This window comes from Bombina bombina, chromosome 6, assembly GCF_027579735.1.
Source record: "Bombina bombina isolate aBomBom1 chromosome 6, aBomBom1.pri, whole genome shotgun sequence".
Lineage (NCBI taxonomy): Eukaryota > Metazoa > Chordata > Amphibia > Anura > Bombinatoridae > Bombina > Bombina bombina.
The window spans coordinates 4,558,643-4,586,527 of NC_069504.1; the positions used below are offsets into that span (position 1 = coordinate 4,558,643).

At 47.5% G+C, this 27,885-nt stretch overlaps 1 protein-coding gene across 1 annotated transcript in view; it reads right to left on the reverse strand.

Annotated features, from left to right (window-relative positions):
* Positions 1–27,885, reverse strand: part of LOC128662505 (myosin-3) — a 143,562-nt gene that overhangs the window by 101,575 nt on the left and 14,102 nt on the right. Inside the window, exon 3 of the mRNA XM_053716284.1 lies at positions 758–904. Coding sequence (XP_053572259.1) covers positions 758–904 — 147 coding nt within the window. The remainder of the gene's footprint in view (positions 1–757; positions 905–27,885) is intronic.

The following is a 27,885-nucleotide window of genomic DNA, read 5'->3' on the forward strand; positions in this document are numbered from 1 at the left end:
TGTAATATGTGTAGACTTGATGGGACATACATAAGGTTATACTAAGTAATAAGTAACAAGTAATATGTGTAGACTTGATGGGACATGCATAAGGCTATACTAAGTAATAAGTAACAGTAATATGTATAGACTTGATGGGACATGCATAAGGCTATACTAATTAATAAGTAATAAGTAATATGTAATATGTGTAGACTTGATGGGACATACATAAGGCTATACTAAGTAATAAGTAACATGTAATATGTGTAGACTTGATGGGACATACATAAGGTTATACTAAGTAATAAGTAACAAGTAATATGTGTAGACTTGATGGGACATGCATAAGGCTATACTAAGTAATAAGTAACAGTAATATGTATAGACTTGATGGGACATGCATAAGGCTATACTAAGTAATAAGTAACATGTAATATCTGTAGACTTGATGGGCCTTTTTGGTTCTTATCTACCATCAAATTCTATGTTTTCTAACAATGCACTGCTATTTTTTGATGGTAAATTAGTTTGCACTGAGACACAGGTTGTGAGTAAAATAAACTGAAAGCACTTATAGTAAGGATAAGAGCACTGTGTTTGCCAGATTACATTAATAAAATGTACAAAAGTAATGTACCCAGCAGAAACCTCCCCTGGCTACCTGACAAGGGAACAGGGTTAATCTTGCACAATGTGTCTCTATACAAGTGCGTGCTCTGGTCCTGAGACAACAGACAGTCTTCCCATCTTCTGAGATACAAATCCCTGCACAAACCTTTAGCTGAGCATCTTTCTGTTCGATCTCAAGGTCTTTCCGCCGAATCAGCTCCTTAAGCTCACTTATTAGTTGTCGATATTGAGCCAATTGCTCCTTGTGATCCTCTGAAAACGTTTCCACAGAATCAGACTCCTTTGAGGACATCTGTAAGTAAAATAACAAAATCAGTTCTGGACAAAAATTTAACTCACTTTACATAAACCTAAAAGTAAACTAAAAATATCTGAGATTACTATTTATGTATCAACTTACTGTGTTACGTCAGGACCAGCAGACCATAACCTCTATCAGCTCATGCCATAAAATCACTGGCATCTCTAACTACTAGCACAACAGTGAAAACACACTCAAACCATTGGAGGAGCCTGGTTGCCCGCCTGCTGCCTTTAGACTATGGCCCCATGTTGAAATGCTTGCATTTCCCCTGCAAAGACACGAAAGCCGGGTCATTCAGTACTTGCCCTGTTTGAACAGTGATACCCCAGATAGCTATGTCATGTAGCCCATTTGTATAACGAAATACTTTGGCTCCATGGCAATTGAACTGTATTTCTCTGCCTGTGATAATTACATCAACCATTGTGAAAGGTAACTGCATCAACCATTGTGAAAGGTAACTGCATCAACCATTGTGAAAGGTAATTGCATCAACCATTGTGTAAGGTAACTGCATCAACCATTGTGTAAGGTAACTGCATCAACCATTGTGTAAGGTAACTGCATCATCCATTGTGAAAGGTAACTGCATCAACCATTGTGTAAGGTAACTGCATCATCCATTGTGAAAGGTAACTGCATCATCCATTGTGAAAGGTAACTGCATCAACCATTGTGTAAGGTAACTGCATCAACCATTGTGTAAGGTAACTGCATCATCCATTGTGAAAGGTAACTGCATCAACCATTGTGAAAGGTAACTGCATCAACCATTGTGAAAGGTAACTGCATCAACCATTGTGAAAGGTAACTGCATCAACCATTGTGAAAGGTAACTGCATCAACCATTGTGTAAGGTAACTGCATCAACCATTGTGTAAGGTAACTGCATCAACCATTGTGTAAGGTAACTGCATCAACCATTGTGTAAGGTAACTGCATCAACCATTGTGAAAGGTAACTGCATCAACCATTGTGTAAGGTAACTGCATCAACCATTGTGTAAGGTAACTGCATCAACCATTGTGTAAGGTAACTGCATCAACCATTGTGTAAGGTAACTGCATCAACCATTGTGTAAGGTAACTGCATCAACCATTGTGTAAGGTAACTGCATCAACCATTGTGTAAGGTAATTGTATCAACCATTGTGAAAGGTAACTGCATCAACCATTGTGAAAGGTAACTGCATCAACCATTGTGAAAGGTAACTGCATCAACCATTGTGAAAGGTAACTGCATCAACCATTGTGAAAGGTAACTGCATCAACCATTGTGTAAGGTAACTGCATCAACCATTGTGTAAGGTAACTGCATCATCCATTGTGAAAGGTAACTGCATCAACCATTGTGTAAGGTAACTGCATCATCCATTGTGAAAGGTAACTGCATCATCCATTGTGAAAGGTAACTGCATCAACCATTGTGTAAGGTAACTGCATCAACCATTGTGTAAGGTAACTGCATCATCCATTGTGAAAGGTAACTGCATCATCCATTGTGAAAGGTAACTGCATCAACCATTGTGTAAGGTAACTGCATCAACCATTGTGTAAGGTAACTGCATCATCCATTGTGAAAGGTAACTGCATCAACCATTGTGAAAGGTAACTGCATCAACCATTGTGAAAGGTAACTGCATCAACCATTGTGAAAGGTAACTGCATCAACCATTGTGAAAGGTAACTGCATCAACCATTGTGTAAGGTAACTGCATCAACCATTGTGTAAGGTAACTGCATCAACCATTGTGTAAGGTAACTGCATCAACCATTGTGAAAGGTAACTGCATCAACCATTGTGTAAGGTAACTGCATCAACCATTGTGTAAGGTAACTGCATCAACCATTGTGAAAGGTAACTGCATCAACCATTGTGTAAGGTAACTGCATCAACCATTGTGAAAGGTAACTGCATCAACCATTGTGTAAGGTAACTGCATCAACCATTGTGTAAGGTAACTGCATCAACCATTGTGAAAGGTAACTGCATCAACCATTGTGTAAGGTAACTGCATCAACCATTGTGTAAGGTAACTGCATCAACCATTGTGAAAGGTAACTGCATCAACCATTGTGAAAGGTAACTGCATCAACCATTGTGTAAGGTAACTGCATCAACCATTGTGTAAGGTAACTGCATCAACCATTGTGTAAGGTAACTGCATCAACCATTGTGTAAGGTAACTGCATCAACCATTGTGTAAGGTAACTGCATCAACCATTGTGAAAGGTAACTGCATCAACCATTGTGTAAGGTAACTGCATCAACCATTGTGTAAGGTAACTGCATCAACCATTGTGTAAGGTAACTGCATCAACCATTGTGTAAGGTAATTGTATCAACCATTGTGTAAGGTAACTGCATCAACCATTGTGAAAGGTAACTGCATCAACCATTGTGAAAGGTAACTGCATCAACCATTGTGTAAGGTAACTGCATCAACCATTGTGAAAGGTAACTGCATCAACCATTGTGTAAGGTAACTGCATCAACCATTGTGTAAGGTAACTGCATCAACCATTGTGTAAGGTAACTGCATCAACCATTGTGTAAGGTAATTGTATCAACCATTGTGAAAGGTAACTGCATCAACCATTGTGAAAGGTAACTGCATCAACCATTGTGAAAGGTAATTGTATCAACCATTGTGTAAGGTAACTGCATCAACCATTGTGTAAGGTAACTGCATCAACCATTGTGTAAGGTAACTGCATCAACCATTGTGTAAGGTAACTGCATCAACCATTGTGTAAGGTAATTGTATCAACCATTGTGAAAGGTAACTGCATCAACCATTGTGAAAGGTAACTGCATCAACCATTGTGTAAGGTAACTGCATCAACCATTGTGTAAGGTAACTGCATCAACCATTGTGTAAGGTAATTGTATCAACCATTGTGTAAGTTAATTGCATCAACCATTGTGTAAGGTAATTGTATCAACCATTGTGAAAGGTAACTGCATCAACCATTGTGAAAGGTAACTGCATCAACCATTGTGTAAGGTAACTGCATCAACCATTGTGTAAGGTAACTGCATCAACCATTGTGTAAGGTAACTGCATCAACCATTGTGAAAGGTAACTGCATCAACCATTGTGTAAGGTAACTGCATCAACCATTGTGAAAGGTAACTGCATCAACCATTGTGTAAGGTAACTGCATCAACCATTGTGTAAGGTAACTGCATCAACCATTGTGTAAGGTAACTGCATCAACCATTGTGTAAGGTAACTGCATCAACCATTGTGTAAGGTAACTGCATCAACCATTGTGTAAGGTAATTGTATCAACCATTGTGTAAGTTAATTGCATCACAGGCAGAGGGGATGATTTTGTGTGGGAGTGTCTGAGAGTATTGTATGTGTTTATTGGTTGTTTTACAAAACCCTGTGGGTGGTACTAATGTGTAAAAATGTGTATTTAAGAACAATAAACACACAGCTCTGGCTGATTCCTGTTTTACCCTCAAGACGGAGCTTGGTCTCATGTTTGGGAGGAATTGCTACTTTGGATTATTCTTTTGCCTGTTCCAGGAGAGAAGGATTTTGTGTGTTTTCCCTGCTCAGTGTATTAACTGGGTTCGTGCATTGCTATTCCCGTATTAAGGGCATCTTTCATCTGGTGTTGATCCTCGATATCAGGGTTATACCGTTACAATTGGTGGCAAGCAACAGGATTGTCCTCATCGCCCAGAAGAGCAACTACAAATCCGTGGATTTACAAGTTGGGGGCAACGCATGTCCCAGTACAGCGACCCTAAAAGCAACAGAATGGAACCAGCAGTGTTATATGAGGAGGAGGACCTGAATGGCCGGGATGCATTAAGGAAAGGCATCTGGTACCAGGCCCTGGATAATGTACAATACCAGCAGGGTAAGAGTCTCCCCAGTGAAGAGCAGCGGTTGCAGAAGCAAGTGGCCCTGCGGATGCCCTTCCTGGGAGAGCAGCCCCTGGAGGAATGGGTGAAGGAACTAGAGCACCGGGTATGGCAGGAGCTATGGCTGGAGGATGCCTATCAGGCGCTCTGGTGGTATATGGCATAGTATATACCCTGGACAGCCGAGCATGACAAGCCAGACAGAGAGGAGTTTGATGGTCCTGGCTTGTTATGGGAGTCCTTTGCAGAGCCTGACTTTGGGAGCCATGCGCAGACCAGACTTCAGGACATTTTCCACGAGAGGGAGGCTAGGCATGACTGGGCTGACCCCCATGAGGTAGAGCAAGACCTGGCTCACCTAGCAACCCTGTAGTGGGAACTGGAGCAGGACTACCGAGATCTCTTCCACTCCATTGGGAAGGCTCAGCAGGACAGCAAGATGACAGACCCAGATCAGTTCAGCTGGGAAGATATTGTGGAGATTTACTGGGAAGGACCCCAGGTGGCCGGTGGAGATGGGAGCGAGGTCTCTCCACCGGTCCTGCAGGGAATTGGAAGCCCAGACTCCATTCCCCAGCAGCAGGCTGAGTTACAGGGGGCAGAGACAGTTGGTCCTGTCCCCCATCAGCAGAGTGAGATGCAGGGTATTGGGAGCCCAGTCTCCATTCCCCAGCAGCTGGAAGTATGTATGGGAGAGGAGCTTGTTACCCCCTCTCCCCAGCGGCAGCTTAACACACCAGGGGGAGACAGTAAGCCCCACAACCGTGCAGATGGGACCGTGGTCTCTGCACTTACAACACAGGGGGTAGGGACAGTCGGTCCTGTCCCCCAGCAACAGGGCTGTTTAGCCAAAGGGGAGACAGTCGATCTCCCCCCACAGCAGCATGGTGCTTTGTCCAAAGGGGAGACGATCGGTCTCCCCCTCCAGCAGCACAGCTATGTATCCAAAGGGGAGACAGTCGGTCTCCCCCTCCAGCAACCAGGCTCCCACCAGGCTACTTCCGTGGTAGTGTTGGCACCAGGGCAGAGTACAGCTGGTCTCTGCCCACCTCGCAACCCACCAATTCAGCGTACCAGTCCCCCACAAAGCCGTAGTGAGGCACCTGGACAAGTTTCTCCTCTACCCAGGTGTAGTGACCATTTATTGTGGGTGGGCTGTACTGCTGATTGTGTTTTGTGGGTGGGTTGCTGGACTAACCAGGGCACTGACCAGCAGGAGGTCAGATACCCTGTTAGTCTGTTTGGAAAAGGGGAGAGATGTGACGAGACCAATCTCGCCACTGTGCATTGGAGGAGCCTGGTTGCCCGTCTGCTGCCTTTAGACTATGGCCCCATGTTGAGACGCTTGCTTTTACACTGCAAAAACACGAAAGCCGGGTCATTCAGTACTTGCCCTATTTGAACAGTGATACCCCAATAGCTATGTCATGTAGCCCTTTTGTATAACTAAATACTTTGGCTCCATGGCAATTGAACTGTATTTCTCTGCCTGTGATAATTACATTAACCATTGTGTAAGGTAATTGCATCAACCATTGTGAAAGGTAATTGCATCACCCATTGTGTAAGGTAATTGCATCACCCATTGTGTAAGGTAATTGTATCAACCATTGTGTAAGGTAATTGTATCAACCATTGTGTAAGGTAATTGTATCACAGGCAGAGGGGAGGATTTTGTGTGGGAGTGTCTGAGAGTATTGTATGTGTTTATTGGTTGTTTTACAAAACCCTGTGGGTGGTACTAATGTGTAAAAATGTGTATTTAAGAACAATAAACACACAGCTCTGGCTGATTCCTGTTTACCCTCAAGATGGAGCTTGGTCTCATGTTTGGGGGGGGGGAATTGCTACTTTGGATTGTTCTTTTGCCTGTTCCAGGAGAGAAGGATTTTGTATATTTTCCCTGTTAAGTGTATTAACTGGGTTCGTGCGTTGCTATTCCCGTATTAAGGGCATCTTTCATCTGGTGTTGACCCTCGATACATAGTTATATGTTAATTATAGTATATGTTAGTTATATATATATATATATCTATCTATCAGCAGGAGGATACGGCACACACTTTAACTTCACAGCCACCTGGTGCTCAGCCAAAGCATACATAGAATGAATAAGAACCGGATCAAACGGACGGTCTCCGTTTTGCATAGAGATCCAAGAACAGCCGGCACACAGGTTTTTATCAGCAATCCGTTTTAATGTGAAAGAGAAACCAGACGTTTCTGCTCTACCACGAGCCTTTTTCAATGGTATTCAAACCGGATGTATCAAACAAAACACAAACCCACACCTTAAATACCCACCCATCCCCATGTGAGCACCAATCGCCATACAAACCTGAGCCGCACCCTCCGGCACATAGTAAAAAACCGGGGCTTCACAATACAGCTGATTCTGAACAGATGCAGCGTGACGTCATCACGCAAACAGCGCCGCAGAGAGTCATCAGAGCACCAGGTATCCAAGGAGACACAGTGTAAACATCACGCCGCGTCTGTTCAGAATCAGCTGTATTGTGAAGCCCCGGTTTTTTACTATGTGCCGGAGGGTGCGGCTCAGGTTTGTATGGTGATTGGTGCTCACATGGGGATGGGTGGGTATTTAAGGTGTAGGTTTGTGTTTTGTTTGATACATCCGGTTTGAAAACCATTGAAAAAGGCTTGTGGTAGAGCCGAAACGTCTGGTTTCTCTTTCACATTAAAACGGATTGCTGATAAAAACCTGTGTGCCGGCTGTTCTTGGATCTCTATGCAAAACGGAGACCGTCTGTTTGATCAGATATATATATATAGATATATATATATATATATATATATATATATATATATATATATATATATATATATATAGATATATAGATATATAGATATATACACACACACACACACACACACCTTAATCACGTGTATATCCGTTCCAAGGTTCCCTGTAGCTGCAGCCCATGTATCCTTTCCAAGGTTCCCTGTAGCTGCAGCCCATGTATCCTTTCCAAGGTTCCCTGTAGCTGCAGCCCATGTATCCTTTCCAAGGTTCCCTGTAGCTGCAGCCCATGTATCCTTTCCAAGGTTCCCTGTAGCTGCAGCCCATGTATCCTTTCCAAGGTTCCCTGTAGCTGCAGCCCATGTATCCTTTCCAAGGTTCCCTGTAGCTGCAGCCCATGTATCCTTTCCAAGGTTCCCTGTAGCTGCAGCCCATGTATCCTTTCCAAGGTTCCCTGTAGCTGCAGCCCATGTATCCTTTCCAAGGTTCCCTGTAGCTGCAGCCCATGTATCCTTTCCAAGGTTCCCTGTAGCTGCAGCCCATGTATCCTTTCCAAGGTTCCCTGTAGCTGCAGCCCATGTATCCTTTCCAAGGTTCCCTGTAGCTGCAGCCCATGTATCCTTTCCAAGGTTCCCTGTAGATGCAGCCCATGTATCCTTTCCAAGGTTCCCTGTAGCTGCAGCCCATGTATCCTTTCCAAGGTTCCCTGTAGCTGCAGCCCATGTATCCTTTCCAAGGTTCCCTGTAGCTGCAGCCCATGTATCCTTTCCAAGGTTCCCTGTAGCTGCAGCCCATGTATCCTTTCCAAGGTTCCCTGTAGCTGCAGCCCATGTATCCGTTCCAAGGTTCTCTATAGCCCATGTATCCGTTCAAAGGTTCTCTATAGCCCATGTATCCGTTCAAAGGTTCTCTATAGCCCATGTATCCGTTCAAAGGTTCTCTATAGCCCATGTATCCGTTCAAAGGTTCTCTATAGCCCATGTATCCGTTCAAAGGTTCTCTATAGCCCATGTATCCGTTCAAAGGTTCTCTATAGCCCATGTATCCGTTCAAAGGTTCTCTATAGCCCATGTATCCGTTCAAAGGTTCTCTATAGCCCATGTATCCGTTCAAAGGTTCTCTATAGCCCATGTATCCGTTCAAAGGTTCTCTATAGCCCATGTATCCGTTCAAAGGTTCTCTATAGCCCATGTATCCGTTCAAAGGTTCTCTATAGCCCATGTATCCGTTCAAAGGTTCTCTATAGCCCATGTATCCGTTCAAAGGTTCTCTATAGCCCATGTATCCGTTCAAAGGTTCTCTATAGCCCATGTATCCGTTCAAAGGTTCTCTATAGCCCATGTATCTGTTCAAAGGTTCTCTATAGCCCATGTATCTGTTCAAAGGTTCTCTATAGCCCATGTATCTGTTCAAAGGTTCTCTATAGCCCATGTATCTGTTCAAAGGTTCTCTATAGCCCATGTATCTGTTCAAAGGTTCTCTATAGCCCATGTATCTGTTCAAAGGTTCTCTATAGCCCATGTATCTGTTCAAAGGTTCTCTATAGCCCATGTATCCGTTCAAAGGTTCTCTATAGCCCATGTATCCGTTCAAAGGTTCTCTATAGCCCATGTATCTGTTCAAAGGTTCTCTATAGCCCATGTATCTGTTCAAAGGTTCTCTATAGCCCATGTATCTGTTCAAAGGTTCTCTATAGCCCATGTATCTGTTCAAAGGTTCTCTATAGCCCATGTATCTGTTCAAAGGTTCTCTATAGCCCATGTATCTGTTCAAAGGTTCTCTATAGCCCATGTATCCGTTCAAAGGTTCTCTATAGCCCATGTATCCGTTCAAAGGTTCTCTATAGCCCATGTATCCGTTCAAAGGTTCTCTATAGCCCATGTATCTGTTCAAAGGTTCTCTATAGCCCATGTATCTGTTCAAAGGTTCTCTATAGCCCATGTATCTGTTCAAAGGTTCTCTATAGCCCATGTATCTGTTCAAAGGTTCTCTATAGCCCATGTATCTGTTCTAAGGTTCTCTATAGCTATAGCCCATGTATCTGTTCTAAGGTTCTCTATAGCTATAGCCCATGTATCTGTTCTTACGAAAAGGAGCCTGTATTTTGTTAATGTAAATGTTTGTACAACTTTCCTTACCAATAAAAAACACATCATACTCCGTTGCTGCTGTTTTAGATTGACCAGCAGCCTTAAAACACACACACACAAAGACAGACATACCATGTAAGAACCAATCAGAGAGAGTAGCACCAGCAGCCGGACACACACACAGACCATGTAAGAACCAATCAGAGAGTAGCACCAGCAGCCAGATACACACTGTGGCAAACCTCGCCACTTATGAACTATGCAGGAATTGTTATTTAGGCTAATGGTTAAAATGTATGTTAAACTGTATGTTACTGTTTAAACTCCCTGCTGTTTCAGTTGGGAAACCCCTTGTAGGGGAGACTGTTTTTTAAAAAGTGTTTGTTTTTTTGTTCTGTTGAAGAAATAGTTGTTTTTGACTCCCAAGCTATGTGTCGTCTAGTTCTTGGTGGAAAGGGGTTATTATTACAATTACCAAGAGTAGTTATTTGCTTGTATCTGCTTACCAAAAAGGTATTACAGATCCTACTGCCTCTCTGCTACAATTACCAAGAGTAGTTACTTGTTTGTCTCTGCTTACCCAAAATATATTACAGATCCTACTTCCTCTCTGCTACAATTGGTGGCAAGCGACGGGATTCAAACCGCACAGCAAGTCGTAGGACATGTGATGTATATGAACAGACGGTGAATGGGGACAGATTATACCAGACTAAAGAGAACTGCATTGAAGGAATTACTGGAGGCGAGAGGAATTATTGCCAGCAATAAAACCAAAGCAAGGCTGATTGCAGAGCTCATGGAGGGAGACCGGGTAGCAGGTACGGCCGTACCCATGGCGAACAATGAAACTGAATTCCAAAAAGAGATGCGGACCCGGATGGCTTTTTTTCCGCTACCCCATTCGGAGGAGCTCCTGACACGGACATCAGCAGACGTACATGAGTACATGACGGTGACCCGACAAACCACCCCGAGACCAGGAGAGGGGCTACCAGTACACTCCAGTGCTGGTACAGGGAAAGCTAAGATTACCTACCACGCATTCAAGGATCATACCGACACTGAGGATATCGATGGGTACCTACAGGACTTTGAGCGATTATGCCAACTGCATAATATTAGTACCGCTGACCAAGTTCCCCTACTGGCTGGCAAGTTATCCGGGTGGGCTGCTGAAGCCTACCGCATCATACCAGATGAGGACAGCAGGGACTACCAGAAGGTAAAACAGGCCATCCTGACTAGGTATGCTATTACCCCGGAGACATACCGACAGCGGTTCCGAGACCTGAAGAAGCTGGAGAAAGATACCCACACTGAGTGGGCGCACCGGCTAACCAGGGCCGCTAAAGGCTGGTTGCAGGCAGCCCAAGTCACCCAGTTGGAAGACCTTTTACAACTCCTGTTGATGGAGCAATTCTTCCAAGGGGTGTCCACTGAATTGCAAAACTGGCTGAGAGATCGAAAACCGTGCACGGTACATACTGCAGCGACCTTGGCCGACGAATACCAAGACGCTCGGAGAGCTCAACGAACGCAGCAACGCTCCAGTATTGGGGTCACCCCAACCCCCACTGCAGGTCCCACACCTCTGCTACCCCATCCTGGAGGGGGAATCTACCCACCCCCTCCCCGATACCAGGCTCGATCAGCTATCCGTTGCCATCTTTGTAACCAACAAGGGCACATTCAGAGAGACTGTCCCAGGAACAAGAACCGATCCACCTGGAACAACCAGAACAACTTGTCAAACAACCAGGCAGCTGTACACTGCTACCAGAACGAGCCCCGACTACAGACCCAACCTGCAGTCTTCCACGAGGAACCCTTGGGCATCTTACACGAGGTAAACCCAGTACAGGCCGCTTCGGACAACCTACAAAGCCACCGCCAGGTGGTCTATATAGAGGGCCGACGTGTCCAAGGGCTGCGTGACTCTGGGGCCACCATAACCTTGCTCCAGCAACATTTAGTTTCCACCAATCAACTCACCGGAGACTGTGTAGCTGTCCGGGTGGCCGGGGGAGCCATTTACAAGATTCCCACGGCCAAAGTACACTTGGATTGGGAAGCAGGGTCGGGGAACGTAGAAGTGGGCCTTATGCAAAATTTGCCCACAGACGTTATTTTGGGCAACGACTTAGGGGAGCTGACTTCAGCGTTTGCACCCCAAACCTCCCCACAAGCAGCACTGCCCGTGGTTACCCGACAACAGGCCCGCACCAACGCACTGGCTGATCACTCTGAGGCTCAGGTAAGCAATCACCCCCTTAATGTCTCTTGGGCCCCTCCACTAGAGTTTGGTAGCGAAGTGGCCACTGACCCCTCGTAGCAAGTATATAGGGATAAGGTAGACCAGAATCAGGCGGGGTTGGAAGGAGAGAGGTACGGTTGGGACAAGGGGTTACTGTACAGGTATGCAGAGAAGATAGTGGCTGGATCTATTCCCCTGTCCGTTCAGCAGTTAATAGTACCTCAGAGGTATAGACGAGAACTGCTACGGGTTGCCCACGATATTCCGCTGTCAGGCCACCTAGGAGTTAGTCAGAGGAAGCACCGCCTAACTCAGAATTTCTTTTGGCCAGGGATCACCAAAGATATTAGGCAGTATTGCCAGACGTGTGACAACTGCCAACAAGTAGGGAAAAGAGGAGACCGATATAAGGCAAAGTTACACTCCCTCCCCATAATAGAGGAGCCTTTTAGTCGAGTGGTGGTGGACCTCATTGGCCCCCTAGCCAAGCCGAGCCCCTCGGGGAAGAGGTATATACTCACGGTCCTGGATTATGCCACCCGATATCCCGAGGCAGTGGCTCTGGCTAATATTCATGCCGAGACCGTGGCGGATGCCCTCATCAGAATCTTCTCCCGCATGGGATTTCCCCGGGAGATTATTTCGGACCGGGGCACCCAGTTTACGGCCAAGATGACCCACCAGTTGTGGAGAGTGTTACGGTTACCCTTAGTCTCGCTGAGAGATGGACCGCTTAGTAGCCTGGATCCCTATTGCTAAAGATGGGAGAAGCTGCTTTCCATAGTATTCTATATGAGTCTCGCAAATATAGAATAATCTCCCTTAGCTGCAGTACAGCTAGGATACCCTTCTGCCCACAAAAACGAGTCAACGCTGCGATTGAGGGTCAAACAAGAACTCAGGACTGGGATGCCCAGCCTGCTTTTTATTAAGGTTACATGCACACAGGGCACTCCCAGGGGGAGAAGGGGGAAGCACAAAATCCCCCATCACACATTTAGATAGAGAGCACTGTCCTTTGACAGGCCACAATAGGATTACAGTACTTAAGATAACAAGTTTACAAGTTCATCTTATCAATTAGCAGTCTGGCTCCAGAGGTGATTAGACAATGGGATTGGTTATCACTAAACTTAGAGCTGAGGCCAGCAAACGTGTATTTAGGCAATAGTTTCTAAAAGCTGAAAAAAAAAATTAACTCTTTATGAAATGATACTTGTTACGGTTTTCTTGGCGGCCTTCTTAGGCGCTGGCTTGCTGGTTCAGGCATTGCTGCTGGGAAATAAGCTCTTCACAACAAAATAACTAATGCTTCTGTAACAGTGCTCCCTTTCTGTGGAACACTCTGGCAGACACGGTCTGACCCCTTTTCGGGGCAGACTAAGGCTGTCCAGACCGCTGGTTATGCGGGGCTGAGGTCGGTTTGTCTGGACAACCCGTCGGCGTTACCATTCTGTTTCCCAGGTCTGTAAGTAATGGTGAAATTGAAGGGTTGCAACGATAAGCTCCAACGTAATAGCCTGCCGTTATCTCCAGAGACCCGGTTCAGCCACACCAACGGGTTATGGTCGGTGACCAGAGTGAACTCCTGACCATATAAATAGGGAGTCAATTTCTTTAATGCCCACACCAAAGCCAAACACTTCCGGCTGATGTAGGCAACTGGATGCTCTCCTCCATCTTCGCCTACTTGGCTGAGGACGGCTCCCAGCCCGAACATGGAAGCATCTGTATGGACGATAAAACGTTTGTTAAGGGCTGGGGCCGCCAAGACAGGAGCGTTAATTAGAGCATTTTTGAGAGCCTGGAAAGCCGTTTCACAGTGGGGAGACCACAGGACCGGTCGAGGTAAGTTCTTCTTGGTCAAGTCAGTCAGGGGTTTGGCAAGTGTGCTGTAGTCTGGTACGAACCGTCTATAGTACCCTGCCGTGCCCAGGAAGGCTAGGACCTGAGTCTTAGTGATGGGGGTGGGCCAATTGGCGACAGCTTCTATCTTGGCCGGCTCTAGTCGCTGCTTTCCACACCCCACCCGGTGACCCAGGTACTGTACCTCGGCCATCCCAAAGTGGCATTTTTCTGGCTTCAGAGTCAGGCCAGCAGCCCGGATCTGATCCAGAACTATTCCCACATGAGCTAAGTGGTCCTCCCAGGACTCACTGTGGATCGCTATGTCGTCCAGGTAGACGCAAGCAAAACTCTGGAAGCCATCCAGGAGCCTATCCACCAAGCGCTGGAATGTAGCTGGGGCATTCTTCATCCCAAACGGCATTACCCTAAACTGATATAAGCCGAATGGGGTGACGAATGCCGACTTGGGGATAGCCTCCGGGGCCAGGGGAATCTGCCAGTAACCTTTGCAGAGGTCAATAGTGGTCAGGTAATTTCCCCTGGCTATACGATCGAGTAGCTCGTCTACCCTGGGCATAGGGTAAGCGTCCGTCACGGTATTTTCATTGAGCCTCCGATAGTCTACGCAGAACCGGCTGGTCCCATCTTTCTTGGGCACCAAGACAACTGGGGAGGCCCAGGGACTATCGGAGGGCTCAATTACCCTGAGCTGGAGCATCTCATCGATCTCCTTCTTCATTCCTGTCCTAACTGCTTCAGGGATTCGGTACGGAGCCTGGCGCAAGGGAGCTTGTCCCGGAGTATCTACCTGGTGGGTGGTTAAAGTAGTATACCCTGGCTTCGGGGAGGTGAGGTGTTTGGACTGGAGGAGTTGGTTGAGCTGCTCCCTTTCAGTGGGGCTAAGTCGGTCCCCTATCTGAACCTGCGCCACTATACCTGTGGGGAGACTCTTTTCTAATAGGTCTGGAATGGGTAAACTGTCGGGGTCTTCCTGAGGGGAACAACATACGGCCGTCACGTTCTCTGGTCGCTCAAAATATTCCTTGAGCATGTTTACATGGAATGTCTTTCTAAGATTGTTGTCATGGCAGCTAGCTATCACATAAGTGGTGTCTCCCCTTTTCTCTATGATCTGGTAGGGACCCTGCCAGGACGCCTGCAATTTGTCTGTCTTCACCGGCTTAAGTACTAACACCTTTTGTCCTATGGTGAAGATTCTCTTTCGGGCCCCCCGATCGTACCATACTTTCTGTCTTCTCTGGGCCAACTGGAGATTAGCCCGCACGGATTTGGCTAATTGCTCCATTCGGTCCCTGAGTTCCAGCACGTATGGCACAATGGGGACACCGTCAGCCTCCATCTCTCCCTCCCAGTGCTCCCGGATCAGGTTTAGGGGTCCCCGTACCTTTCTTCCGTAGAGCAACTCGAAGGGAGAGAACCCTGTCGTTTCCTGGGGCACCTCCCGATAAGCAAATAGGAGGTGCGGCAGGAAGCGTTCCCAGTCTCGGTATTCCTGAGTGAACGTCTTGAGCATTTGCTTGAGGGTCCCATTGAACCTCTCACACAGCCTGTTCATCTGGGGGTGGTATGGGGAGCTCAGGAGGGACTTAATTTTGCAAACCTGCCAGAGTTGTTGGGTCAATTCAGCCGTAAATTGGGTGCCTCGGTCGGATAGGATTTCTTTTGGAAATCCTACCCGGGAGAACACCTGTACTAGTGCATTCGCTACCGTATCCGCTTGTATGTTGGATAGGGCGACAGCCTCTGGGTACCTGGTAGCGTAGTCCACTACGGTAAGAATGTAGCGCTTACCGGAGGGACTAGGGGTAGCCAGTGGTCCCACTAGGTCAATAGCAACCCGGCTGAAGGGTTCCTCTACAATGGGCATATTTACTAGATGGGCTTTAGGGTGATCGCCTCGCCTTCCTACTCGTTGACACACATTGCAGGTGTTACAGTAAGTTCTAACGTCAGCGTGCACCCCTGGCCAAAAGAACGTGTGAGTAATGCGGTGTAGGGTACGGGTTACGGCTAGGTGGCCTGCTAAGGGGATGTCGTGGCCTATTTTGAGGATTTCTTGACGGTATTTGTGGGGCACTACCAGCTGTCGCCTACGCTGTCCCCTTTTCTCTGTCCAGCGGTATAGTTTCCCTTTTTCCCATAAGAATGTTTCGTTATCTGCCCCGCCCCCTCTGGTCTCTGCTCGTTCCCGGTACTTTTGTAAGGTCGGGTCAGTCTTAGACTCTGCCTCGAAAGCATCTGGGGTGTCCCAGAGTATGGGGCCTAACCTGTCAGGCAAGGTCGGGGTAGGTCTTACCTGTGTCTCCCGCACTGGTGAGAGCTCTCGCTCCGTCCGGGCTTGGGCCCGTGTAGTCACTGGGTCCGCCTCGTTGTTGCATACTGGAGCATAGGCAGAAGTCATGGGGCCCAAATCGTTGCCCAGTAGTACTTCGGCAGGTAAAATATCCATTAGGCCCACGTTCACAGCCCCCTTTCCCGCTCCCCAATCAAGATGCACTTTAGCTGTTGGAATTTTGTACACATCCCCCCCCGCCACTCTAACGGCCACAGTCTGTCCGGATCGCTTGTGCTCTGGCACCAAATGACTCTGTACCAGCGTGATAGAAGCCCCTGTGTCTCGCAATCCCTCGGTAGATCGCCCCTCGAGCCATACCCTCTGCCGATGGTGCTGGCGGTTATCTGAGGCAGCATATACAGGGTCTGCCTCGTGAAGCGGCCCCACATATCCCTCCATAGGGGCCTCTTGGTTAACACAGAGGGCCCGGGCCGGACGATATGACCCAGAGGGGTAATTGTAATTCCTGGGTGTCTGGTGCGTATTAAGGGGGCAGCTAGCCATGAAATGCCCTGGTTGCTTGCATCGGTGGCAAGTCGGTCTGGGACGCTCAGAGCTGTTATTGGGTGGTCCTGAGTGTCGGATGGGCCCTGTGGGCACCGGGGCTCGGAATTCAGCACGAGGGGGTGCACGGTAAACCTCTCTGGGTTCGACCCGTGCTGGAGCTCGGTAGTTCATGGGTTCGTGAAGACGGGAGTCATAATGTTCATCGGCCAATTTGGCTGCTTTTTCTAAGGTAGAAGGCCGCCTGTCTCGCAGCCATTCCTTCCCTTGCTGTTCCATGCCATTATAAAAATGTTCTAAGAGAAACAATTGTAAAATTTCCTCACCAGTCACCGCTTTACTTCCGCTCAGCCAGTGATTTGCCGCTCTCCGCATTCGGTGCGCCCATTCCATATGGGTATCGTTAGGCTTCTTTTCCGTGCCCCGAAACTGTCGGCGATATGTGTCCGGAGTTACAGCGTACCGTCGCAACAGTGTCTCCTTAACTAGCTCATACTGTGTCACTTCCTCAGCACCCAGAGTACGAAAGGCTTCCAGGGCTCGCCCGGATAGTTTCCCAGACAATATCGTGGGCCACTCTCTGTTGGGAATCTGGTGCAGGGCACATTGCCTTTCGAAGTCCGCCAAATATTCATCAATCCCTGTCTAGCTCTCTAGGAAGGGTCGAAATGCCGCATATGGTATCTTGGGCCTCCCAGCATTTTCGACAGGGATGATTACCTGCGGGGCTTCAGCATTGCGGTGTGCGTTCGCTAGGTTGAGTTTGTGAGCTCGAGTCTCTCGTATATCCTCGTCCGCCTCCGCCATCAACTGCTGTACCAATTCCATGGAGGGGTTCGGCCCGTATAATGAGAGCCTTTCCCGAACAATCCTGTTTTTTTCGTCACTAATCGTGGTCGGTGTTTCCGCCATTGTGAAGCTCTGATCCAGTTCGGTCAATTCTGCGATCAGCTCTCTCCTCGGCCGGTTGCTGGCGTACCCCCCTCTGCTTTCAAGTAAATCCTTTAGGGTTGTACGCTTCAATTTTTCGAAAGCGCTCTCCATCCATTCTGTACCTCTCCTAGGAAATCCAGGAAAATCCCGCCGCTGCCGCCAAATGTCTCGCTGAGAGATGGACCGCTTAGTAGCCTGGATCCCTATTGCTAAAGAGGGGAGAAGCTGCTTTCCATAGTATTCTATATGAGTCTCGCAAATATAGAATAATCTCCCTTAGCTGCAGTACAGCTAGGATACCCTTCTGCCCACAAAAACGAGTCAACGCTGCGATTGAGGGTCAAACAAGAACTCAGGACTGGGATGCCCAGCCTGCTTTTTATTAAGGTTACATGCACACAGGGCACTCCCAGGGGGAGAGGGGGGGAAGCACAAAATCCCCCATCACACATTTAGATAGAGAGCACTGTCCTTTGACAGGCCACAATAGGATTACAGTACTTAAGATAACAAGTTTACAAGTTCATCTTATCAATTAGCAGTCTGGCTCCAGAGGTGATTAGACAATGGGATTGGTTATCACTAAACTTAAAGCTGAGGCCAGCAAACGTGTATTTAGGCAATAGTTTCTAAAAGCTGAAAAAAAAGAGTTAACTCTTTATGAAATGATACTTGTTACGGTTTTCTTGGCGCCCTTCTTAGGCGCTGGCTTGCTGGTTCAGGCATTGCTGCTGGGAAATAAGCTCTTCACAACAAAATAACTAATGCTTCTGTAACAGAGAGCATGTGGGGTGAAACCCATTGTAAATTCCGCTTATCACCCCCAGTCTAATGGGCTCTGTGAACGGTTTAATGGAACACTAAAACAGATGCTCCGCACGTTCATGGATACCCAGAAGAACTGGGAGCGGTTTCTACCCCATTTGCTTTTCGCCTACCGGGAGGTACCTCAGGAGTCCACAGGGTTCTCTCCCTTTGAATTATTATTCGGAAGGAGGGTACGGGGTCCCCTAGACTTAATCCGAGAGCATTGGGAGGGGGAAGTCACTAGTGACGGTACTCCTATCGTACCATACGTGCTGGAGTTTAGGGAGCGCCTGGAGGCCCTGACTCGGACCATCCGCTCCAACCTTCAGGCGGCTCAAACCCGTCAGCGCCGTTGGTATGATAGCGGCGCCAGGGACCGCAGTTGTCAAGACTGGGCAGAAGGTGCTAATCTTAAAACCGGTCAAAAATGATAAACTGCAGGCCTCCTGGCAGGGCCCATACAAGGTAGTGGAACAAATCTGTGACACCACCAATGTGATCGGCCCATGTACTGGAGCAGGCGGTAGACGCATGCTCCATGTAAATATGTAGAAGGCGTACCATGAATGCGCAGAGTAGGTGAATGCTATTTGTGCCCTGAAGAACCGGAACGAAGGTCTGGGAGAGGTACAATTGGGTGAGCGGTTAAGTCCTCGGGAACGAGCTCAAATAGCAGAGCTACTGCAGGAAAAGAGAGATACGTTCTCCAACGTGCCTGGATATACGCAACTGGCCACCCATAGGGTAGAAACCCCAGGTCACCTCCCCATGCGTCAACCTCCTTACCACATACCAGAATCGGTGAGAGAACATATGCGGAAGAAGATTGGCGAGATGCTACAGTTAGGAGTGATTGAGCACTCGGACAGCCCCTGGGCCTCGCCGGTAGTTCTAGTGCCGAAGCGGGACGGCACGACCCGCTCTGCGTAGACTACCGGAAACTTAATGATAAAACCGTCTCTGACGCCTACCCTATGCCCCGGATAGATGAGCTCCTGGATAAAATGGCTCGAGGCCAGTACCTCACCACCATAGATCTGTGTAAGGGGTACTGGCAGATCCCACTAGCCGAGGATGCCATCCCCAAATCAGCGTTCGTCACCCAGTTTGGCCTGTATTAATTCAAGGTCATGCCATTCGGGATGAAGAACGCTCCGGCTACTTTCCAGCGAATGGTAGATCGGCTACTGGATGGGTCCCACGAGTACGCATGCGCCTATTTAGACGACATAGCTATATTTAGCAGCTCCAGGGACGAGCATTTGAACCATATAGGGGCGATCCTAGATCGCATTAGGGAGGCAGGATTAACCCTTAAGCCTAGCAAATGTCATATAGGGATGGCGGAGGTCCAGTACCTAGGGCACCGAGTAGGTAGCGGGCAGCAGAAGCCTGAACCGGCCAAGGTAGAGGCCATAGCCAAGTGGCCCACTCCCCGTACCAAGACCCAAGTGCTTGCCTTTCTAGGTACCGCAGGCTATTATAGGAAGTTTGTACCTAATTATAGTACCGTAGCCAAACCCCTCACCGACCTCACCCGTAAAAACCTTCCTAAGATTGTTACCTGGAGCCCAGAGTGTGAACAAGCATTCCAAGAACTGAAAAACGCTCTCGTAAATGCCCCTATCCTTGCTGCCCCGGATCCAACTAAACGCTTTCTCGTCCATACAGACGCTTCTATGTTTGGATTGGGAGCCGTGCTGAGCCAAGTTGGGGCTGATGGCAGCGAGCATCCTGTGGCCTACCTAAGCAGGAAACTGTTATCCCGAGAAGTTAGCTATGCCGCCATCGAAAAGGAATGCCTGGCCGTGGTGTGGGCCGTCAAGAAACTTCAGCCATATCTATATGGACAACAATTTTCCCTGCTTACAGATCACAACCCGTTGGTGTGGCTGAACAGGGTATCCGGAGACAATGCCCGGCTGTTGCGCTGGAGTTTAGCGCTGCAGCCGTTTGACTTAACAATCCATTACCGACCTGGGAAGCAAAACGGCAACGTCAACGGGTTGTCCAGACAAACTGAACTTGAACCTTGATCTGTGAACACTCCTCCGGACCTCCCCAAGCCAATCCGTTGGGATCAGACTGGGTATGCCGGCTTGGTTCTGGGGGAGCATTGTGGCAAACCTCTCCACTTATGAACTATGCAGGAATTGTTATTTAGGCTAATGGTTAAAATGTATGTTAAACTGTATGTTACTGTTTAAACTCCCTGCTGTTTCAGTTGGGAAACCCCTTGTAGGGGAGACTGTTTTTTAAAAAGTGTTTTTTTTTTTTGTTCTGTTGAAGAAATAGTTGTTGTTGACTCCCAAGCTATGTATCGTCTAGTTCTTGGTGGAAAGGGGTTATTATTACAATTACCAAGAGTAGTTATTTGCTTGTCTCTGCTTACCCAAAAGATATTACAGATCCTACTGCCTCTCTGCTACAATTACCAAGAGTAGTTACTTGTTTGTCTCTGCCTACCCAAAAGATATTACAGATCCTACTGCCTCTCTGCTACAATTACCAAGAGTAGTTACTTGCTTGTTTCTGCCTACCCAAAAGATATTACAGATCCTACTGCCTCTCCGCTACAATTACCAAGAGTAGTTACTTGCTTGTCTCTGCCTACCCAAAAGATATTACAGATCCTACTGCCTCTCTGCTACAATTACCAAGAGTAGTTACTTGTTTGTCTCTGCTTACCAAAGATATTACAGATCCTACTGCCTCTCTGCTACAATTACCAAGAGTAGTTACTTGCTTGTCTCTGCTTACCAAAGATATTACAGATCCTACTGCCTCTCTGCTACAATTACCAAGAGTAGTTACTTGTTTGTCTCTGCTTACCCAAAAGATATTACAGATCCTACTGCCTCTCTGCTATAATTACCAAGAGTAGTTACTTGCTTGTCTCTGCCTACCCAAAAGATATTACAGATCCTACTGCCTCTCTGCTACAATTACCAAGAGTAGTTACTTGCTTGTCTCTGCTTACCAAAGATATTACAGATCCTACTGCCTCTCTGCTACAATTACCAAGAGTAGTTACTTGCTTGTCTCTGCTTACCAAAGATATTACAGATCCTACTGCCTCTCTGCTACAATTACCAAGAGTAGTTACTTGTTTGTCTCTGCCTACACAAAAGATATTACAGATCCTACTGCCTCTCTGCTACAATTACCGAGAGTAGTTACTTGCTTGTCTCTGCCTACCCAAAAGATATTACAGATCCTACTGCCTCTCCGCTACAATTACCGAGAGTAGTTACTTGCTTGTCTCTGCCTACCCAAAAGATATTACAGATCCTACTGCCTCTCTGCTACAATTACCAAGAGTAGTTACTTGCTTGTCTCTGCTTACCCAAAAGATATTACAGATCCTACTGCCTCTCTGCTACAATTACCAAGAGTAGTTACTTGCTTGTCTCTGCCTACCCAAAAGATATTACAGATCCTACTGCCTCTCTGCTACAATTACCAAGAGTAGTTACTTGCTTGTCTCTGCTTACCCAAAAGATATTACAGATCCTACTGCCTCTCTGCTACAATTACCAAAAGTAGTTACTTGCTTGTCTCTGCCTACCCAAAAGATATTACAGATCCTACTGCCTCTCTGCTACAATTACCAAGAGTAGTTACTTGCTTGTCTCTGCCTACCCAAAAGATATTACAGATCCTACTGCCTCTCTGCTACAATTACCAAGAGTAGTTACTTGCTTGTCTCTGCCTACCCAAAAGATATTACAGATCCTACTGCCTCTCTGTTACAATTACCAAGAGTAGTTATTTGTTTGTCTCTGCTTACCCAAAAGATATTACAGATCCTACTGCCTCTCTGCTACAATTACCAAGAGTAGTTACTTGTTTGTCTCTGCCTACCCAAAAGATATTACAGATCCTACTACCTCTCTGCTACAATTACCAAGAGTAGTTACTTGTTTGTCTCTGCCTACCCAAAAGATATTACAGATCCTACTGCCTCTCTGCTACAATTACCAAGAGTAAAGATATTACAGATCCTACTGCCTCTCTGCTACAATTACCAAGAGTAGTTACTTGTTTGTCTCTGCTTACCCAAAAGATATTACAGATCCTACTGCCTCTCTGCTACAATTACCAAGAGTAGTTACTTGCTTGTCTCTGCCTACCCAAAAGATATTACAGATCCTACTGCCTCTCTGCTACAATTACCAAGAGTAGTTACTTGCTTGTCTCTGCCTACCCAAAAGATATTACAGATCCTACTGCCTCTCTGCTACAATTACCAAGAGTAGTTACTTGTTTGTCTCTGCTTACCCAAAAGATATTACAGATCCTACTACCTCTCTGCTACAATTACCAAGAGTAGTTACTTGTTTGTCTCTGCCTACCCAAAAGATATTACAGATCCTACTGCCTCTCTGCTACAATTACCAAGAGTAGTTACTTGCTTGTCTCTGCTTACCCAAAAGATATTACAGATCCTACTGCCTCTCTGCTACAATTACCAAGAGTAGTTACTTGTTTGTCTCTGCCTACCCAAAAGATATTACAGATCCTACTGCTTCTCTGCTACAATTACCAAGAGTAGTTATTTACTTGTCTCTGCCTACCCAAAATATATTACAGATCCTACTGCCTCTCTGCTACAATTACCAAGAGTAGTTACTTGCTTGTCTCTGCCTACCCAAAAGGTATTACAGATCCTACTGCCTCTCTGCTACACACACACACACACCATGTAAGAACCAATCACTGATTGGCACCAGCAGCCTGACACACGCACAGACTATGTAAGTGCCAATCACTGAGAGGCCCCTCAGTGATTGGCTCCTACATTGTGTGTGTGTGTGTGTGTGTGTGTGTGTGTGTGGCTGCTGGTGCTTCTTAGTGATTGGCTTTTACATGGTGTGTGTGTGTGTGTCCGGCTGCTGGTGCCTCTCAGTGATTGGCTCTAACATGGTCTGTGTATGTGTGTCTGTCTGGCTGCTGGTGCCTCTCAGTGATTAGCTCTTACAGTGTGTGTGTGTGTGTGTGTGTGTGTGTGTGTGTGTGTCCGGCTGCTGGTGCCTCTCAGTGATGTGTGTGTGTGTGTGTGTGTGTGTGTGTGTCTGTCCGGCTGCTGGTGCCTCTCAGTAATTGGCTTTTACATGGTGTGTGTGTGTGTGTGTGTCCGGCTGCTAGTGCCTCTCAGTGATTGGCTTTTACAGGGCGTGTGTGTGTGTGTGTGTGTGTGTGTGTGACCGGCTGCTGGTGCCTCTCAGTGATTGGCTTTTACATGGTGTGTGTGTGTGTGTGTGTGTGTGTGTGTGTCCGGCTGCTGGTGCCTCTCAGTGATTGGCTTTTACATGGTGTGTGTGTGTGTGTGTCTCCGCATGCTGGTGCCCCTCAGTGATTGGGTTTTAAATGTTGTGTGTGTGTGTGTGTGTGTGTGTGTGTGTGTCTCCGCATGCTGGTGCCCCTCAGTGATTGGGTTTTAAATGTTGTGTGTGTGTGTCTCCGCATGCTGGTGCCCCTCAGTGATTGGGTTTTAAATGTTGTGTGTGTGTGTGTGTGTGTGTGTGTGTGTGTGTGTGTGTGTGTGTCCGGCTGCTGGTGCCTCTCAGTGATTGGCTTTTACATGGTGTGTGTGTGTGTGTGTGTGTCTCCGGCTGCAGGTGCCTCTCAGTGATTGGCTTTTACATGGTGTGTGTGTGTGTGTCTCCGGCTGCAGGTGCCTCTCAGTGATTGGCTTTTACATGGTGTGTGTGTGTGTGTGTGTGTGTGTGTGTGTGTGTGTGTGTCCGGCTGCTGGTGCTTCTCAGTGATTGGCTTTTACATGGTGTGTGCGTCTCCGGCTGCAGGTGCCTCTCAGTGATTGGCTCTTACATGGTGTCTCTCAGTGATTGGCTCTTACATGGTGTGTGTGTTTGTGTCCGGCTGCTGGTGCCTCTCAGTGATTGGCTTTTACATGGTGTGTGTGTCCGGCTGCTGGTGCCTCTCAGTGATTGGCTCTAACATGGTGTGTGTGTGTGTGTGTGTCCGGCTGCTGGTGCCTCTTAGTGATTGGCTTTTACATGGTGTGTGTGTGTGTGTCCGGCTGCTGGTGCCTCTTAGTGATTGGCTTTTACATGGTGTGTGTGTGTGTGTCCGGCTGCTGGTGCCTCTTAGTGATTGGCTTTCACATGGTGTGTGTGTGTGTGTGTGTGTGTGTGTGTGTGTGTCCGGCTGCTGGTGCCTCTTAGTGATTGGCTTTTACATGGTGTGTGTGTGTGTGTGTGTGTGTCTCCGGCTGCTGGTGCCTCTTAGTGATTGGCTCTAACATGGTGTGTGTGTGTGTGTGTGTGTCTCCGGCTGCTGGTGCCTCTTAGTGATTGGCTCTAACATGGTGTGTGTGTGTGTGTGTGTGTGTGTGTGTGTCCGGCTCTTACATGGTCTGTGTGTGTGTACGGCTGCTGGTGCTTCAGTGATTAGCTCTTACATGGTCTGTGTCCAGCTGCTGGTGCCTCTCAGTGATTGGCTCTAACATGGTGTGTGTGTGTGTCCGGCTCTTACATGGTCTGTGTGTGTCTCCGGCTGCTGGTGCCTCTTAGTGATTGGCTCTAACATGGTGTGTGTGTGTGTGTGTGTGTGTGTGTGTGTCCAGCTGCTGGTGCATCAGTGATTGGCTTTCACATGGTGTGTGTGCGCTGCTGGTGCCTCTTAGTGATTGGCTCTAACATGGTGTGTGTGTTTGTACAAAAAGAGCCCAAGAGAGGCAGAGAGCTCCCTCTTGAAAAGACAGACTACATTTGTAGCACTCAAAGGGTTAATGCTTCATGAATTGACTTAAATTGATTGGCAAGATTGAATTACAAAAAGAGAGGTAATTGAACTCAAAAAGTGAGCAGGTACAGCTGAACGTTTTAAAACATAACTTTTATTAAATAAATTCACACACAAAACAAAAGAAAATACATGGTTAAAAGCACACTCAGGAGCCAAGTAACAGTCAAGTGACCCCTAGTTATAGTTGGTTGAATAAAGAATGTAATATTATAGGATTTTCTTGCTAAATAATTGTAACGGTACCAACCGGATACCAAGGGTTAACACCAGGGAACAATGTCCTGCATAGGGAATCAGCAGTTCACAACCCAGCCAGTTTTCAGGTTTTAAACAGAATGACTTTTATTAAGGCTCATATGCCCAGTATTTATGCAGGTCTGACCCCCCCCAGAAGGGGGGTTGAAAGAATGTTGTACATTGAATGGAGGGAACACGCCCTTTTACATGATACAATAGAATACCTTGCTCAAGCTGATAACAATTTAAACACAGACACACACTTGTCTTTCCTTATCATCTAGGGTCTGCTCTCTGAGGTTGATTAAACAATGGACTGTGTATCAATAACATTAATGACAGTGCACAATAGCTGAACACAGTTAACTCTTTCAGTGCTGACAGAAGGGTCTGTCACATCTACATAGCACCATATACAGCCTATAGACAACCTTTCTTATGTTATAGTCCAGAAGTGGCTAGGTTTGCCACAATGCTCCCCCAGAACCAAGCCGGCATACACAGTCTGATCCCAACGGATCGGCATGGGGTTGTCCGGGGCAACAACTTTCGGCTCAAGTAGGCTACGGGGTGTTCTCCGCCATCTGCTCCAACTTGGCTCAGTACTGCCCCCACCCCAAACATGGAAGCGTCTCTTCCCGGAGGGACTGGGCTTGGGTAGTCACAGGGTTAACATCAGCGGGATCCATGGGAGCATAGGCAGAAACAAGGGGGGGCCAAGTCATTTCCAAGGAGAACATCAGCAGGTAAGTCCTTCTTGACCCCCACATTCACAAGTCTAGCGCCCACTCCCCAATCCAAATGTACCCTGGCAACAGGTAGGCGGAACACAGTGCCCCCTGCTACCCTCACAGCCACAGTGTCTCCAGTGTGCTGTTTCTCAGGCACCAAGTTCTCTTGAAGCAAGGTCATGGTAGCACCAGTATCCCGTAGACAACTGACCTCCTTCCCATTCACTTTAACCCGTTGCCGGTTATTCCGGTGGGCAGCTTGCACGGGGTCTGCTTCATGTAGGCTGCCCCAGCATTCTGGCGCCTCTACGTAGCGGGCCACAGGCTGAGGATTATGTGGGATTCCGCCAGCGGGTCTTCTCCAGGACTGTGCTTGATTCGCTGCGTTTAGGGGACACTCTGGTCTTTTGTGCCCTAGTTGCTTACATCCAAAGCACCGAATAGGTTGTGAGTAGCCCCGCGAATTGAACCGGGCTCTCTGAGGGTAGTTCGTGGCCGGAGGCCGTGTGGTATAGCGGTGCGCCGGGGGTTGGTAACTGGCAGCTGCTGGGGTGACTGGGGGTCTGTACTCCACTCTAGCAGTGGGCAATCGGTATACTGCTCCCCCTGCCCCTCGTACTGCCACGGATCCGCCAGTGGGTGCTGTATCCGGCACCAAATGGGGAGCTATCAGGGTTAAAGTAGCTCCCGAATCCCGAAGTCCCTGGACCGACATCACCTCATGCAGAATTCCCAGGGGTTCCTCGGCTTGGGTGCTCAACACCTCATGAGCGGCTGGCTCCGTTTGGTAATGGTGAGCAGCCGCCCTTGGGGCCAGGTTCTGTCTGACCTGGTTCCAAGCTTGTCTGCTCCGATTTTGGGTGCACTCACGTGCCATATGTCCCCACTGCTTGCAGGTGTGGCATTGTATATTAGCCCGTCCGTTGTTAGGCTGCAGTCCATGGTGCCTCCTGGCATCAAAATGCTGGTCTGCTAATCTGGCTGCTTCGGTTAAGGTGAGGGGTTTTCAATCTCTCACCCATTCTTGGGCTTCTGGGGACAAGCCGTTAAAGAATTGCTCCAACAGCATCAGTTGTCGCAATTCTTCCATGGTGGTAGCTTGGCTGGCCTGTATCCACCCCTGAGATGCTTGATCCAGCTTGTGGGCCCACTCTGCATGGGAATCTCTTTCTGGCTTGCGCAGGCCTCTAAACTTGCGCCGGTATGCCTCTGAGGTAATGGCATATCTTTCCAAGATCGCTCTCTTCACTTTAGCGTAATCCTTGCTGTCCTCCCTGGGTACAGCGCGATACGCTTCCGCTGCCCTACCGGCTAGCTTGCCTGCTAGCACCGGCACCCATACGGACTGCTCCAAATCATGTAACTCGCACAGTCTCTCAAAATCCTGTAAATACCCATCAATCTCATCCTTCTCCTCACAAAACATTTTAAATGCATGGTATGGGATTTTGGGTCTTACTGGGTTGCTGAGTGCGTCCAAAATGGATTCTGCTCGGGAGGATGCATTCCGCGGACTGTGTGCCATCACGTACTCCTGCACATCTGCCATTACCACGGATAGCATATCCCGTGGTACAGGTTGGGGTAAAAATTCCAGCCTGGTCCTCATTTCCCTCTGGTATAGGGTCTCCTCCATGGCTGCTGGAGGCGTAGCGCTGCGAGCTCTGTCTCCCTCCATCAGCTCAGCAATTAATATAGCCTTGGGTTTGCTGCTGCCTATCTTTCCCCTGGCTTCTAGCAGTTCCTTTTACGTTTGTCTCTTTAGCTTAGAATAATCCATCTCCATTCACTT